The sequence below is a fragment of the Cebus imitator genome, unplaced genomic scaffold (genome assembly GCF_001604975.1).
Source record: "Cebus imitator isolate Cc_AM_T3 unplaced genomic scaffold, Cebus_imitator-1.0 Scaffold319, whole genome shotgun sequence".
NCBI lineage: Eukaryota > Metazoa > Chordata > Mammalia > Primates > Cebidae > Cebus > Cebus imitator.
Genome location: NW_016107634.1, coordinates 1,306,250 through 1,323,220, shown reverse-complemented (window position 1 = coordinate 1,323,220; position 16,971 = coordinate 1,306,250). Strand labels below are relative to the sequence as shown.

The 16,971-nt window shown below is 37.4% G+C and overlaps 1 protein-coding gene across 2 annotated transcripts in view; it reads right to left on the bottom strand.

Annotated features, from left to right (window-relative positions):
- The window catches only part of DGKI (diacylglycerol kinase iota), a 450,254-nt gene that overhangs the window by 53,368 nt on the left and 379,915 nt on the right, over positions 1 to 16,971 (bottom strand). For both annotated transcript variants that reach the window (XM_037729856.1, XM_017504298.2), the window contains 2 exons: positions 16,305 to 16,432; positions 14,100 to 14,222 (listed from right to left, as the gene is read on the bottom strand). In XM_037729856.1, coding sequence (XP_037585784.1) covers positions 14,100 to 14,222; positions 16,305 to 16,432 — 251 coding nt within the window. The remainder of the gene's footprint in view (positions 1 to 14,099; positions 14,223 to 16,304; positions 16,433 to 16,971) is intronic.

The window sequence follows — 16,971 nt, the reverse complement described above, 5'->3', positions numbered from 1 at the left end:
CCAAAGACATTCTTCACAGATTAGAAGAAACAGTCTTAAAATTTATATGAAACCACAAAAGACCCTGAATAGCCAAAGCAATCTAGAACAAAAAGAACAAAGCTGGAGGCATCACACTACCTAGCTTCAAAATATTTTACAAAGCTATAGTAACCAAATCAGCATGACACTGGCATAAAAACAGACAAATAGAACAATGGAACAGGATAGAGAGCCCAGAAATAAATCTGTATGTTTACAGCCAACTGATTTTCAACACAGTCTTCAAGAATACATAATAAGGAAAGGGGAGTCTTTTTAAATAAACAGTGTTGGGAAAAGCAGATATGTACATGCATAAGAATATAATTAAGACTCTTACTGCACACCATGTGCAAAAATCAACTCGAAGTGGATTAAAGACTTAAATATAAGTCCCAAAACCATGAAACTGCTAGAAGAAAACAGGGAAGAGCTCCAATACATCAGTCTGGGCAATGATATTTTTGGACATGACCTCAAAAGTATAGGCAACAAAAGCAAAAATACAGATATGGGATTACCTGATATTCAAAAACTTCTATACAGCAAAGGAAACAATCCCCAGAGCAAAGAAACAACCTACATAATATGAAGGTTCCTCAAAACATAAAAAAAAAAAAACAGAACTATCATATGATTCAGCAATCTCACTACTGAGTAAATATTAAAGAATGTGAAATCAGCATGCCAAAGAGATAGCTTACACTCCCGCATTTATTAAAGCACAATTCCGAAGAGCCAAGATATGGAATCAACCTAAGTGTCACTCAGTTTATAAATGGATAAAGAAAATGTGATATATATACATGATGAAATTCTAGTCAGCCATAAAAAGAAGGAAATCCTGTCATTTGCAACAACATGAATGAACCTGAAGGATATTATGTTAAGCTAAACAAGCCAGGGAGAGAAAGACAAATACTGCATGATCTCACTCATGTAGAATCTAAAATGTTCATTTCACAAAAGTAGAGAGTGAAATGTAGGTTACCAGAGGCTGGGGCATTTGAGGATGAGAGAGATGGGAGAGATGCTCATCAAAGTAAACAAAGTTCCAGTTAGATAGGAAGAATAAGTTCAAGAGATTTATTTTATAACATGCCGACTATAGTTAAGGATGATGCATTGCATTCTTAAAAAATACTAAGAGAGTAGACGATAAGTGCACTCACAACAAAATTTATAACTAGGCATGGTAATGCATATGTTAATTAGCTACATAATTAACAGTTATATATACTTCACAACATCGTGTCGTACACAATACATAATAATTTTATGTCAGTTTAAAAATTATTTTTAAAGAATTAGAATAAATAGCTGGCCGTGGTGGCTCATGCCTGTAATCCTAGCACCTTGGGAGGCCGAGGTGGGGAGGTTACTTGAGATCAGGAGTTTGGGACCAACCTGGCCAACATGATGAAACTCTGTCTCTACTAAAAAAAAATACAAAAATTAGCCAGGCATAGTGGCATGTGCCTGTAATCCCAGCTACTCGGGAGGCTGAGGCAGGAGAATCGCTTGAACCTGGGAGGCAGAGGTTGTAGTGAGCCAAGATCGCACCATTGCACCCCAGCCTGGGTGACAAAACTGAAACTCCATCTCAAAAAAAAAAAAAAAAAAAAAAAAAGAAAAAAGGATAATATATAGTTATAATTATAAATATATATACATACATATATGTATATATATTTTACTTTGAATTACTCTTCCATGAGTCTTCATCTGAATATTTGTTGGTGAAAGTACCCTTCCCAACGTTTACCCAGCTTATGAGAATATCCATATTGTCTTTAAAATAAAGACGACTTTTCAAACTAGGATACACAGGGAAACTTGAAAATAAGGGAAGCTCTGGGAAAACAGAGTGCTATTTTAGTTGGAAAATTATGTAATTTAACTGGTGAAAATTAAAATATTTTCATACTGAAACCAGAACAGTCATATTATGGATCCAAAAACAAAAGTCCCTTGAATTCTTAAAGTCACAAATAACAACAACAACAAAAAGACAAAACAGAAATCTGTGTTTGAGGCAGTCAGCTTCTGACAAGTCTCCAGGTTCCCAGGAAAGTGAGTTTGTTCCTCTGGAACAGGGGTATTGCCAGGGAAGTCTGAATATATGAAATTAACCCAACTAAACATAGCTATAATATCTTGGAATGAATCATTTTATTAGATTAATATATAGAGATATCACAAATCAGGGAACAAGACATTCAGCACTTATTGGCTAGTGGCTACTGCATTAGACAGCACTCTATCTAGACGTTATTATCACAGAGACACAAACAAACTCTAAGAAACTCAAAGATACTTTTTTTAGATTGCCTTCAATCCACAAATTTTCCTTCAAAGCCTCTTATCCTTCAAGTAGATCGATTACGAGGCTTAAGGACACTGAAAATTGCACATGGTTTTCCATCAGCAAAGAGCAATAGAAAAAAGCAAATGAGTATTATATTTGAGAAGCCAAAGGTCTTTAAAAAGTATTGCACCTCTTATGATGTTTTATCATTTTTAGTCAATAAACCTGGAACTGAAATAATGGTGTCACAACTATTTAAGTCTCTACATCTGGTATAATATTATACTCTGCAATAGGTTTTAGACATGTAGATTTTCTTGATAAGCTCCATGGAATGCTCAGAACTTACAAGCTCATCCTAACACAATATCCTTTTATCTGAATAACACTGTCCTGTTTTCTTTCATTTTTTTTTTAGCCTCTATGCATATTTTGCTGTTGTTGTTATTGTTGTTGTTGTTGTTGTTTGCTTGCTTGCTTATTTGTTTTCATCTCATGACTTTAACTCAAAAGCACCCATGGCTTTCCTACTTGGCCATTCCTCAGAATGGCTACATCATTTCCTTCCTTGGAGATAGGATGTCAACAGATTATCCATTTTAGAGTCTCTCTAAAAGAACAGAGGGTAGCTTAGATAAACACTGGGAATACATCTACATAGGACTCTTAACTTTCTGTGAAGAATCATCTACAAATGAATGTCTATCTTCATTCCCAGTGTCCCTAACACATATACCTTCTACTTAGCACTTCGAAACCATCACCTGGTGGGGAGTTGGCCAAGGGATGGGGCCACCACATAGAGGTGAGCTTAAGATAAACACACAGGACAAGTGTGAAAGCAGAATCTGAATAGGTACATGAGCAGAGATTCATATTCTAAAAACACTCAGCAGTGGGATACTTCCCTAGGACCACAGACTGTGGATGGAGTAGAAGAGGTGGGAGATATTTATCCACTTCACAGGCCTGACTGAATAGCCAAGGCCCCTTCATTTTCTGGTTACCGTCCTGCAATAACAATAGGAAACAAAGTGGGAATGCCAGGGCAAGCTAGACACCATGCACCCTCTACACCCTACACAGCACACTACAAATAAGAACACCACTCCTTATTGTGAAGTCCTTGTTAGGAAACAAAGCAGCACACACGTCCACACACTGAAAACAACTCACTATAGGTGTGTTTTATTAAATTTCCTCTTATACCTGTCTTTCCTCTTTACTGTCTAGCTTTGGGGATGAGAACTACAGCAAAAACACCACTTTCTATAAACATCAGGTGATCATCCATCCTACTCAGGAAGAGACAGATAAGCTCTTCGTGTCAACTTGGAATGTTCTTTCTCTCCTTTGAGTCATTTTCTTTTATTTCTCTGCCCCTCTCCTGATCACAACCCTGAGACTTTCCTGGACTTTTTCACTGACCTTTCTCTCAGTTGGGTGGAATAAAAAAACAAAATAACACTGTTTCACCTTTAGCATTTACAATTCCATACTTTCTGTATACCCTCCTTAGTCTTGGCCTCTTTATCCAGTCTGTCCTGGAGAGAGCTGTCTCCCATCATGTGCTCACACCTTTTTCCTATGGTGGGCATGCAAGAATGTTCATGCCTGGTCAGACTACACCAGGTTTGACCTTCTTCCCTGCTTCTTGAGCCATTCTGCTTGCTCTCTGTTAAACTCCTACGTAGTCCCAAATGAAAACTGATTTCCCCATTGGGCATTACCTGCAGGCACATTTCAAGGCTCTGCATCACCACTGCAGAAACATCATCTTTGCTTTTCTTCTGTTTTGCCATGAAGTGGTAATGCTACACAAATTCCATTTATTTCCTAAAACTGTTGGTGGACAAGAATCTTCATTTAAAGCAAGTAAGCCAAGGTATGATTTACTGTGCTGTGAAAGCATGGCTGCAGATGATCATCTCTGGGCAACGGCTTTCTTCCCTTGAGCATCTCTCAAGGGTGCATTGCCTAACCTGGAGAACTAGTTTACCAGGCCTATGACATCATTTGGAGGACCTAAGGGAGAAAGAGCGAGACCATGGATCTAAGTGACATCTTCACCACAATCACTTTAGCCCCTAAGCATCTTTAATTAGGTAAAATAGGACCAGAAATCCCACAGCACTGAGAATCTCCCTCGAGTACATAATTCTCTCTTTGTTTTGGTTTTGGTCCTTCTAATTATGAATATTTCCCTTAAGACAATGAACAAAGGACATACAGTAAAAGAGAGCAGGCGAGAATGAGAGTGAAAGATGAAAGTTACAGCAATCGCACAGAGTGGCATTGAAATGAGAGAAAGACAAACACATTCTCTCTTCAAGTGGTAGCAAATCCATTCAGAGAATGCCAAGCTGCCTCAAAGGTAACATTCACGACCCACAGAGGGAAGGGGAGCAGAAAGAGCAAAATGGAAGAAAGGAGGCAGAGATGAGCATTGGTGTGGAGGGAAGGAAATCATTTCCAGCATGTAAATTTAATAAAGGCTGGTTGGTGAGTTCTTCATTTGATACACATTTCTACCAATTCCCTTTGGTATCATAATTTCCCAGTCTTTAAGACTCTCCTACCCAAATATATGCCCTGATGACCCCCATGTGAGCTGTGCTTGAAATATCTTTTTTTTTTAAATAGATTTCTACATTTACTTATATTTGGCTTTTAGAAAATAGCACTGTTGAGATTGGGGAGGTATTAGTCAAAGGCCACATAATTACAGTTCAGCAGACGCAGTTCAAGAGATCCATTGTACAACTTGGTGACTTTGGTTAATAATGATATAACATATTCTTAAAAAATGGAAAGAGACTGCATATTAAGTGTTCTTACCACAAAAATAACTGTGTGATGTAATGCATTCATTAACCAGATTCAGCCATTCAACAATGTATATTTACTTAAAAAAATTATGTTGTACACAATAAATACAATTAGTCAATTAAGAAGTTTAAAAACTAATTTTAAAAAACAAAATAACACTGTTTTACCTTTAGCATTTTCAGTTTCATACCTTCTGTATACCCTCCTTAGTTTGCTGAGTCTCCTGAATGTCTTTTGAGTTTGAAATTTTACTGCCACCTACTGTTAATTTTTAAGAACTGTTCATTTTTAAATGAGGGCAAAGGCGTTTGAAATCTATGCGTGGAGAGACTGAGGAAGAATGAGCAAAACTGGACAGTGGACACAGAAGAGAAATAGATGAAATAAAAAGATGGAGCTGGAGAAAATAATATGTAACAAGCTTATTCATCCTGGCAATGTGGCCATCGAATTTTAGCATTTTGAAGAGGAAATGGAAAAAGAAATAAACCCAGCACAGTTGTGAAGAAATAAAGGATGGTGGCTTCCCTTTAGAAATCAGTCTCTGCAATATAGTTGCCAGCCCACTTTCTAAAAAAAGGGGTGAAGAAATAGAAAAGGCACATTGTTCTAAAATCCAGCCAACGGAGATGTACCCAGAGAGCCAGGAGGAAGTACCCTTTAGAAAAAGCCAAGCCGCCGGCTTTATCCTAGTGACTCTGGGAACCCTGGCCAACAGCTTCTGTTGAGACATAATCCATCTGGATTTTGTCAATGTGGACTTTTATTTTTCATTTTAAGCATTAGTCGAAACATGAGGGGGCTCTGGGTTGTGAAGGCAAATCACATGAGAGCCACGTTTAGTCTTAGCACATGGGGCTTATAAGCGAGGCACCTCACTTATCTCGTGATCCAGGATATGCAATATCTCCCTTTCGGTAATTGAGTAAGGGCTCAGCCACAGCTGGTTATTTTTAGGAAATCCAAATAAGGACTTCTGATCCCAGATTTAGAAAATGGAAGACAAAACTAGGCAGGGTTGGAAGCTGGTTTGGCACCTCTGAAGATAACTGTAACATACCCCAGAAGCTTTTCCGACAACATCTCCTTCCACCCCGCCCTTCTCAGGAGAGGGTGGGAACAGAATCTCAACAGTGTCTGCTTCCTCTCGACTTTAATGTGTCTAAGGACAAGAGAGTTTCTCAGTTATATATCAGTTCAAGAAGCTCTGTGAAAAAATAAAATGAATGCAGATTAATCATAGCAATATTAAAAACAAGAAATTAAATTGGGCTCGACAGACTCTGTGAGAATAATTCAATTACTCCAGTGTTGGATATTAAGCCCTGCTATGTACTTAACTCTATTCCAAGAGCTGTGGGAGGTACTTAACTTATAACATTATAACTTATAACATTTCATTCCCACATTTAAGGAAATTCTAAGGGAGTCATGGAGTAAGACCAACCTCTCACAGAGTATTGGAGAAAACTGTTAGAGGATTATTGTTCTTTCGCGTGATGCTTGGCACAATCATCCAGAAAAGCTAGAAAAAAGGGGAAATGTGCTTTCCAGCTCTCTGAATTCCAAATAAGTAATGCTACCACGGTGCTGAGGTATCTCTTGTTCTGATCATAAAGTTGGGGTTTCAGAGGGCCTCAGAAGTGCCTCAAAGAAGCCCCATACCCTATATAACTCCCCACCACCACTATTTCCAGTGGTAATATGGTAACCCTCTCACATCCCTCAACCCCACGCTGAACATGGTACATCCCAGCAACCTGAGATTCTCAGGCAAATATTTTCTGAAAAGATTTCAAAATGATCACTCTTTCATATTTCAGATTTGTTTAATCAAAGTATTCACCTAAGGCAGATACATTGAGAAAATAAGAGTGTAGTGGAAGTTGGAGAATGCAGCAAATGGACCAACAGGTTATTCTGGAGGTGAGTGCCTGGGAAACAATTCTTCCTTGCCACTCTACCTACCACTGTGCTCACCAACCATGCCTACAACTTCCTATACCCACCATACTTCCCTTTTACTTTCTTGCTTGTGAAATACCAACATTTCCCAAGTCAGGCATTCAAGTGTGTCTTTATTATTTTGATCTGTGAATTCCTTGGATCAAGCATATTTATATTCAAATTTGAAATATATAAATGGAATCCACAGCCTAACAAAAATAGCCAACATTTTACATACTATTTTGTTATTATCACTATTATTTTATTATAATTTGATAAATACTGTTTTTAGTATAGCAATATAAATAGACACATATCTATTGGTTTGACAGAGCACCTTTTCTATCAAGGATGTTCTATGAATGGAACATCCTTCCATTCATCCGAAAAGCCTGGCTGTTGAATGCCTACTATTCTAGGTATGTTGCAAAGTGCTATGAAAACAGAGGGGGAAATGCACAGTGTGGTCATCCAAGGAACTCAGATGCTTTAAAGAGGGTTCAATCAGTACTGCCTCACATCGACAGTATTCCTGAAGTGTGAATAGATATGGCCGCCAGCTTTTACAAGTGAAAAGAGGACCCGCTTAACACTAATATTTCCCCACGCTCTACTCATTGGCAAAACTTGGAACTCATGGCAGTAGAAAGCTATAATTTCTTGGGATTATTTCAAATAAAACGGACATTTATATTAAAGTAAGTTTGTTTGTTTTTTTTCTTTCAATTTCAGTCAAAATAAGATCTGGTGCACAAAGAATTCTGTTCTGACTCTAACTGAACTTGGAAAGATAAATTTAAGTCCATTTCTCCAAGTGGTTTAGGGCCTCCATAGGCAGAACTGATTGACAAACAATTATAAAAATAACAAAGCAAAATCCTTATCAAATATTTCACACACATATAGAAATAGTGTTATTACGTGCTTGCCAAATACAGTAACAACTTGAGGTAAGTCGGGAAGAAAAAGAAGAAGAAAGGAAGACATATGTCAGCTATCCTGTATTTTTCCAGCTGGAATGATTATCCAGGGCGAGCAAGATTGAGACCAGTCAAAGGTAAGCAGGGCTGCCAAAGGTAGGTAGAAATGGGACCCAACTATCACAGTGAAACAGATGCCAGGAGCCATCTTTATCCTGACAGCACCAATTTCATCTCTAAGATATATTTCAGCAAAACCTGCATTCCACTAAGAAGATTAATTTTTTTCCCGCTTATCTGATTGTGAAGCTCAAAGAGTATTTCCAAAATCAAAATCTCTGTCCAATAGTCTGTCTTCCTGTTGAGAACTTGAAGCTTTCACAATAAGCACAATTACCCTTTTTATTAGGTTCAGGCTATAACCTAATGTTCCCAAAAGAAACTGAATAAAGAAGATAGTTGAGGACCAGAGGGGAATGAAGTTATTCCTCCCATAATCAGCCTGGAACATCTGAATTTTCAGAACAAAGGAGGTTTCTGAGCTTTATCTTCTTGATACGGTGATTCAAAATTGCAGAGTATACTATAAAGGCCAGTTTTTCAGTTTAAAGTATTATTAAGTCTTTTGAGATCTCCAAATAATTTCTTAGTTGTCCAAATTTCCTTAAGCATACAACATACAGGGATATTAAACAATCATTGAGTGTTTTCCATTGTTTGAATGACATTTCTGGTTTACACAATGAAAAGAACAACTACTTATCTGTTCATATGTAAAAAATGAACAAAATACACATAGAACCCCTAATAAGCCTATTTTTTTATTTGAGGTTGAAATGTTCATTAATTCTTTAAATATTCATCTTTTCTATGTAAGAGTCAAAAGTTAAATCTAAAAAAAAGCAGCAAATTCTATTTCTTCTTGTTTCCAGAACACTCTAGGCATATATCCATAATAGCACTTATTAGTGAGAACTATAAAAATCGGTTTGTGTAATATTTCCTCTTTAAATATAAGCTCTTAAAGGGCAATAATTATTTATTCTTAGTTTCATATCTCCAGTGCCTGACTTCAGTCACTGAAGGTGTCCGATATTGATTTGTTTAATAAGTGATTAACTGAATTGTTCACCATATTTCTTAGGATTCAAATGAAATCACAAATCAGACCTCACACATTAGAGTTAAACATTTGATAGCATTATCTTTTCTTGTCGACAGAAATCCCCTGCCAATCATAAAAACCCATTAGCCCTGCGTAGCTGATCGGGTAGCAGATACCTGCCTAGACACAGTTATCCGGATTGAATATCTGTCCCATGTGTGGTTTCACTACACTGTTTCCCCTGTGTCTTCATCTAGTAGCAAGATATTATTTGTGTGACAGTCCATTTTAGTTCTTTCAGGCTTAGGGCTTGGGGACACTGAGAAAAATTACACCTCTTTCAGTCATTTGGGGATTTCTCACAAACCACAAAATCTAAGAACTGGAAAAAGACTATTCTGATTCAGAAACAAAAGCATTGTCTTCTAGCCCCTTTACCTGCCTGCTCTTAACCCATCTAACTCAAAGGCAAGTCTGTCCTTTTCTCAAAGAAAACTTAAGAAGAATATATCACAGTTTTCATTCCATGCCTATTTTCTTATCTCAAAGATACTCAAGTGGCAAAATTCTTCCTTACAACTCAAATACATTAGGTCTGCAAAAATTTAAGCTAATTCCCTCCTTATTAATCTTCTGCCAAATGAAATATAGTCTTGTCATGAATCGTGGTAGTACAATTACTGATAAGAACAAATACATTTCCAGAATCATGTTATTTTAAATACAACTTCCTTGGACACTGAAAACATTTTTTTAAACTTAAAGACAAAATCATTATGGTCCTAGCAGTGATCATGTCAGTCAACCACCTCTCATCAATTCATTTCAAAATTGGTTCTTAAATATTTCAGGTTTTGAAGGCACTATACACATTGTTTATCCTATTTTGGAATTATAGTCTTTCTTACAGGATCTGCATATAAGTGAACATGTATATATCTTCCCTTAAAATTATGGTGAAAATGCAGCCAGTTCCAGTAATGATAGAAATCAAATTCATCCTCTTTATATTAATTGCCTCTCAGTCCGCCTGTGAAAAGGGATGGATCTAAGGGACTATTTTAAAGTTTAAAACCATCAGAAAACGCTGAGAAGACCCAACAGAGTGGATCGGTTGCAATTTGGAGGGTAAAGGGCCGCTTGGCACAAAGTGCCCTGAGTACCTTGGAGGAAGAATGACATAGGGAAGGCACTGTGGGTATATTTCTTTCTGTTTTCAGTACTTTTTTCTTTTAAATCAGTCTTCTCAGAATTTTGTCCTATTTATCTTTTCAAATAATTTTTTAAAATTTTATTCTCGGTTCATCTTCTGTCTGTTTTATTCTCCTTATCATTGATTTCTCTCATTATCTTTATATTTTTCACCCTTCTCATTTCTTTTTTCTTTACATTGGGATTCTTTTTCCAATTTATCAAATTGAATGCTTTGCTTATTTACATGTGATCATTTTTCCCTTGATAAATGAATTTATGGGTCTAAATCATTCTATAAATACCACATTAGCAGTGTCTTGAAAACACCAATAAGTAGTATTTTCAGTTCTAAGAATGGAAAGTTTCTCTTTTGATTTCTTTTTATGTAGTGAGTCATTTAGCACTGTCAACAGGATGTCAAAATGGAACCTTTCCTACCTCCCAAATTGACTGGGGCTTTAAAGCTTAAAGCAGCAGATGCTGATCATACCAAGATTATTAAAATAAGTGTTCAGGGCCTTTTCAGTTACTGATTTATAAATATTCTTACTGGGAAGGTAAATTGTGCAATATCGAGTGAGCTGAGACTGCATATATATTCTACAACACAGGAGGACACATGTCCCACAATGTTTGCTGCATTTTAAAAAATAATAGAATATTAGAAATCAATATCAAAATGGAGAAATAATTTATGGCATATATATGATGCGATACTCTATACTAAAAATTTTTTTAAATCCGCATATATCAATATGAATGAATTTCAAAAATATAATGTTGAGTGAAATGGCAAGTTCCAAAATACATGCATTATATAACACAGGTAATGAAAAATAAATACAAGTTGAGATTCCCTTATCCAAAATGCTTGGGACCAGAATTGTCTCCGATTTTTGATTTTCTTAAGATTTTGTAATATTTGCATTATACTTACCAGCTGAGCATCCCTAATCCAAATATCTGAAATCCAAAATGTTCCAATAAGCATTTCCCTTGAGCATCATGTCAGCACTTTAAAAGTTGTGGATTTTGAAGCATTTCGGATTACAGATTTTCCAACTAGAGAGACTCCAACTTGAACAATACAAAACAAAACCATGAAACAATAGTCAATATTTTTTACACTACTCTCTTGTTTATGGCTTGAAAGAAAGACCTAATGCAAATATAGAAAAACAATGACATAATAAATCAGGGTGGTTGGTACATGATGGCCTTCTATATAATTTGTATACTTATTTGGATTAGAACATAATTAATATATGTTTCATATTTTTTAAACTGAGGTTTATGACCATTATATTTTGTTTTAATCTCTTCTTTTAAAGAAAAAAAATGCTTTAAGATTAATTCTCGGCCATATTTGCTTTTGGGTAAGTTTGCAGTTGTATATTTAATGTGCATGCATAGTAACCCTATATTGTAGGATTTTTCACCTTACGAATGTAAAAAAAGAAATAGAAACCAAAGAAAACCTCTGCAGCTCTGGTACACTGACTTTTAAGGTCCCTTTGAGAAGATACTGTAGTACAATAGGAAAAGCATGGAGTCAGAAGTCAAGCCAACCTCAGGTCAAACCACACTTGCCATGTGAAGTGACCTAAGGTAAATATTTTACCCCCTTAGGAGCCTCTGTTTACTTATCTGTTAAGCAACTGCTAAGTTTAAAAATTGCTGAAAGAAGATAATTTAATTATGATACAAAGCAAGCAGGAAGTATTCCATCAATAGTAGTTATTACTAACATAATCAGATGTTTCCACAACTATAATTATAACTATTTATATCAGAGATGATGTCTGAAGGAAACAAAAAGATATTGTAAGAAATCAATGGACACAAAAATTTTAAAAGTTAAAGAATTAATTAAAAAGTTGAGGTTAGGCATCTAGTCTAGTTTTGTTTTATTTTTAAGTGATTTAACACAACAATTTTATTATGCTTGTATCTTCTATGAGACAGGAATTCAGGCTGAGCCTAGTGTTGATGACTTGTCTTTTGTTCCACAATGTCCAGAGATTCACCTGGAAAAGCTGAAAGACTAGGGGCGAATCTTTGAATGCCACTTTGCTTGTTTTCAAAGTAATTTTGCAGGATTTTTTAAAAGGGTCTACTACTCTAGAGCATTATAAAGCTAAACAGTCTAAATGACTGTGAAAACTTATAGCTGTCAATTGAAGATCAACCAAAGATTAAGATAAATCCTAAAAGGATAATACAACCCAAGCAAACAAACAAAAAGAGTTGATTTTAACATCTGGTTTTAAGAACCTAGCTATTATATAAAGTGGTAAATTTATTTGTGATTCTTGGGAAGAATATTTACTATCTTATATACAATTATTTTATCATGATATGTACATCAGTATGTTATATATAGAAAAATCAGGACATAGAAAACTAGAGTGAGCTCATATTCTGCCTTGTGGAAACAGATTATACACAAGTACAAATAATATACTCATCTGGTTTGCCTAGGCTTAATATCTATTTCTGTAGCTAATTAAAACTCTAATTTTCCAATAAGTCTGCCCACAGATAAATGGCCACATTTTTAGCCATTCATGGGTGGCTGACTCACCCTGGTTTGCAAGCCTCAATTCTGTAAAAAAAAGGAAATGGAAAAACACCCTGAATTGTAAGCAATCAAAATGCCATCGGAAAGTAACAACACAGTTTAATTAAAAAGAAAAATCCATAGTAATTCATTTTTGCTCCTTTCCCCTCTTCACACAAGAAAGTAAGAGGTAATACAGAGAAGCAATTAAAATGAAGTCTCCTTTTGCCCTCAGGGTGTGTGCTTTGAACCTTCGCCAATGAAATAATTAGATCCAAATTTTTCACTTTTTTCCCTTTGTAATATTGAAATTGCTTCTAGTCTTTCTTCAGAAACAAAGCACTTCCTTGCCTCTTTAGTTAACCCTAGGCTTCTAAGAATCTTAGTAATCTTGTTATTCTATCAAAAGGCTAAGAACGTGTGGTTACAAGGCCATTGTCACTATTTGATTAAGACCCCAGGTAAACTGGAAACCAGCCTAATTTCATGCACATAACCTCTAAAATGGAGTGAGTAGACTGAAATTAAAGAGTAGGTAGGCAAGAGTGCATCTGTCACCAGGGGAGACGACAGGGAGGTGGATTCACCGAGCACAAAGGTGCCAACACTGATGCAGAACTCCAGCATGCATCCTACTCTCTCACCATGACCAGATGTCAGAAGAAAGTGTAGCGTTCTGATCTACGAACAAACGCTGTACTGCTCACCCACAGAGACTGCAACCGCCACATGGACAGCACTAAGATTTAGCCTATAAAGCCATGTGGCAATATTGGGTAGAGCACACGTGCACAGGCCCAGGACAAATGAAACAGCAAAATAAAATGTTCACAAATAAAAAAAACACGCATCACTTTCAAACTACTCCTGATCACTCTCATGCATGTCTTTATGATGTGGCAAACAGGGACATCTGATAAATACTAGGCTCCAGTAAAGAAGACACTGGTGAGGTTTAAAGTATGTAGAGGTTCACATGCGAGGAGCTCAAGGTGGCTCAGGAGCAAGAGAAATGGTAGGTGGAGCTCCATGAAGAGTTTGGGGCAGCTAAAAGTAAGCAAGGTGCATGGAATGTCAAACACAAAGCAGCACCTGTGTGAGACAGCCTGCGCGCCATTGAAAAGACAATCCTGCCCATTGGTGCACAGCCCACAGTCCATCCTCTCCCAGCAATCACAGTAGCACAGAGGAAAAGAACAGCAAGAGAACTCTTACTGTAGCACGCGGGAGTGGCTGAGATCTTTCAGATCTGAGTCCTCATAATAGGGAGCTATCATCCCCAGCCCGCTGTCACTCAGCATGCGTTTCCGCAGGGCAGGATTCCACCAGTCTGAGATCCTGAGAGAAAGAAGGGTACCAGACAGTTAAGCATTCAAAGGCAGCCACGTGACTTAGTCTTCACTTTCTGAAGATGAATCTTGCCTGTAAATGTGAGAAGGAAAATTCATCTTTATGGAGCATTTACCAGATACTACACATTTATTATTTCATTCATTTATCTCAACAATCATGAACTATTTGTATGATCCTGTCCCCTTTACAAATGAGAATATGGAATTTCAAGATTAAGTCATTTTAAATGTGACATGAAAAAGAAGTAATAGACCTACTGTAGAAATGCAGATTAGAAAATAACAAAGTCCATCCTGTTTCACTGCTTCCCTGTTCCTGGTTTATTTCAGGGAGGAAACTGGTGAGAAATAAGAAAAGCACTGATTCAAGTCCTGGTGGATTTTCAGGCTACTTTAATTTTTAAAGTTAGAGCTAACAGAGTTCTAGCCAGGCCTAAATCAATTCCTTTTGGCTATTATTTGACATGAAGAAAATGACCGAGTGAGCAAAGACCAGGGCAACTTGGAAGAATGAATTTTCTCCTTACCATATCAATAGACATAGCCCAGATCAGCTGGGGTAGGAGGACACCCAGACTCCAGCACCTGCTGCTTCTGCAGTAGGACAAAACATTGTACCTCCTTTCCCCACAACTGATGGGTCTGGTATATGGATGTGCCCTGTAAAGGTGGCTTTCCCCACCACCTTTGAGGCTCCCAGGGGTGCATGAGGCTACCCCTTGTACCTGTCGGCCTTCCCCTCATGCTCTGACATCATGGCTCTGGCTTCCTGAGAACAGCTTTCTATCTGTTCCACACAGCCACTTGTGCCCTCTCTTGTCTCCCCCAGACTTGGTACATATTGGACATCAGCTGGCCCTGGAAGAGTAGGAAACCACTCACAAATAGCAGCAGTGAATGAAAAAAAGTGAAAAGAGTAAATCAAGTAACAAGGTAAAACAGGGATGAAGATTACATTGCAGTTTGCTTACCTAGTGGCCCGTTCATTCATACTGTACGAGTAGGTGTAGATGATGTGCATTTACTATTTGGGTACATTGTGTATGGTTTCTAGAGCAATTCTTATTTCAACAATTCAGGCCCCAAAACACTAAATTTCACAAGGGCAAAGATTTTTATCTGTTTTTACTTTTGCACTGTTACACCCCAAGTGCTTACACTGGGACCTGGCACACAAAATTCTCTAAATAAATAGTTCTGAATTATTGAAATAATTTAGAAATCTTAATTATGTTTTGTGGTGCAAGGTGGTAGTTAAATGCATGGGCTCTGGCATCAGGTAACCCAGGACTGAATCTCATTTTTTCTACTTATTTTCTGTGAAATACTAGGCAAAATAACCCTTTAGGTCTCAATTTTTTAATCTATGAATTAAAGATAATTGTACCAAATGTTCAAGGTCACTGTGGCATTATGATGATGATGATTATTTTAATAACATTCTATTCAATGATTGTTTTTAAAATTTCAGGAATGACTTTAAGTGCTTTACCTGTATCAATTCTTTTAATCACTAAACAGTTCTCTGAGTGAGGATTATTATTATTTGTATTTTACAGATGAGAAAATAAGCACAGAGCACTTAAGATGATTAAGTTACTATGAAGTGGTGGTAGAAATAGAAGAGAGGCACAGGACAGAGGTCCTAAAAAGCATTTGGTATGTCATAGTTATTACTATACAATCTACATGTCTCCAGCAGCCTGGAAATAGCAAAGAAGAAGAAGAGGAGGAAGAGGAGAAAAACTGTCAAATCATCTGTATCCACTTTTTATGTGGATAACAGAGTTACTACAAACACATAAGCAGAAACACAAGTACCAGTATTTTCCAGGTTTGCTAAGAAGTGTTGCTGTGATGGGTAAAGAAGGCTTGGACATGATGCAAATCTGCTTTTGTGTTTCTACACGGCCATTCATCAGACAGACTTATAAAATAACCACTCTAAGGAAACACAACAAGAAGATCTTTATGTTTGATGTCATTAGAGTAACAGCAAGTTCAAAGGCAAACTAGACACAATGTCACCCTGAGGCCAGCCTCACAGGGCAAGGAGAAGCACACTCACCCCGAGGCTTGCTCCACCACCAGGTCAGGCATGCCTGGAGGTGTCCCCGCTGGCTGTGACACCACCATATCTGGGTCCAGAATAAAAATCTCATCTTGGGAAATCTCCATCACAAAGTGCAAATGTTCCTAAGGAAGAACAAGAAGTCTGTTGCATGAAGAATAACAAAACAAGGATTCTGGGTCTCCAGGAATAATGAAATTCTTCAACGTGTCAAAGGATCACAGTGTGTTGCCAGAAGCTTGATTGGTTGGCGTTCCTCCTCAAAGCTGTCCTATGGCAGGCAGTGGGAGACAGGGAGAGATGAATCTCCTTGATTTCCAATTAACTAGGATTTTTTTTTTTTTAAACAGAGTCTCATTCTGTCACCCGTGCAGGAGTGCAGTGGCATGATCTTGGTTCACTGCAACCTCTGCTTCTGGGTTCAAGGGAATCTCCTGCCTCAGCTTCCAGAGCAGCTGGAACTACAGGCACCTGCCACCACACCCAGCTAATGTTTGTACTTTTAGTAGAGACAGGGTTTCACCATGTTAGCCAGGATGGTCTTGATCTCCTGACCTCGTGGTCCACCTGCCTCAGCCTCCCAAAGTGCAGGGATTACTGGCATGAGCCACTGCGCCCAGCCCAATTATTTTAGGTATATCTAGAAATGGTCTTGACTCATCTC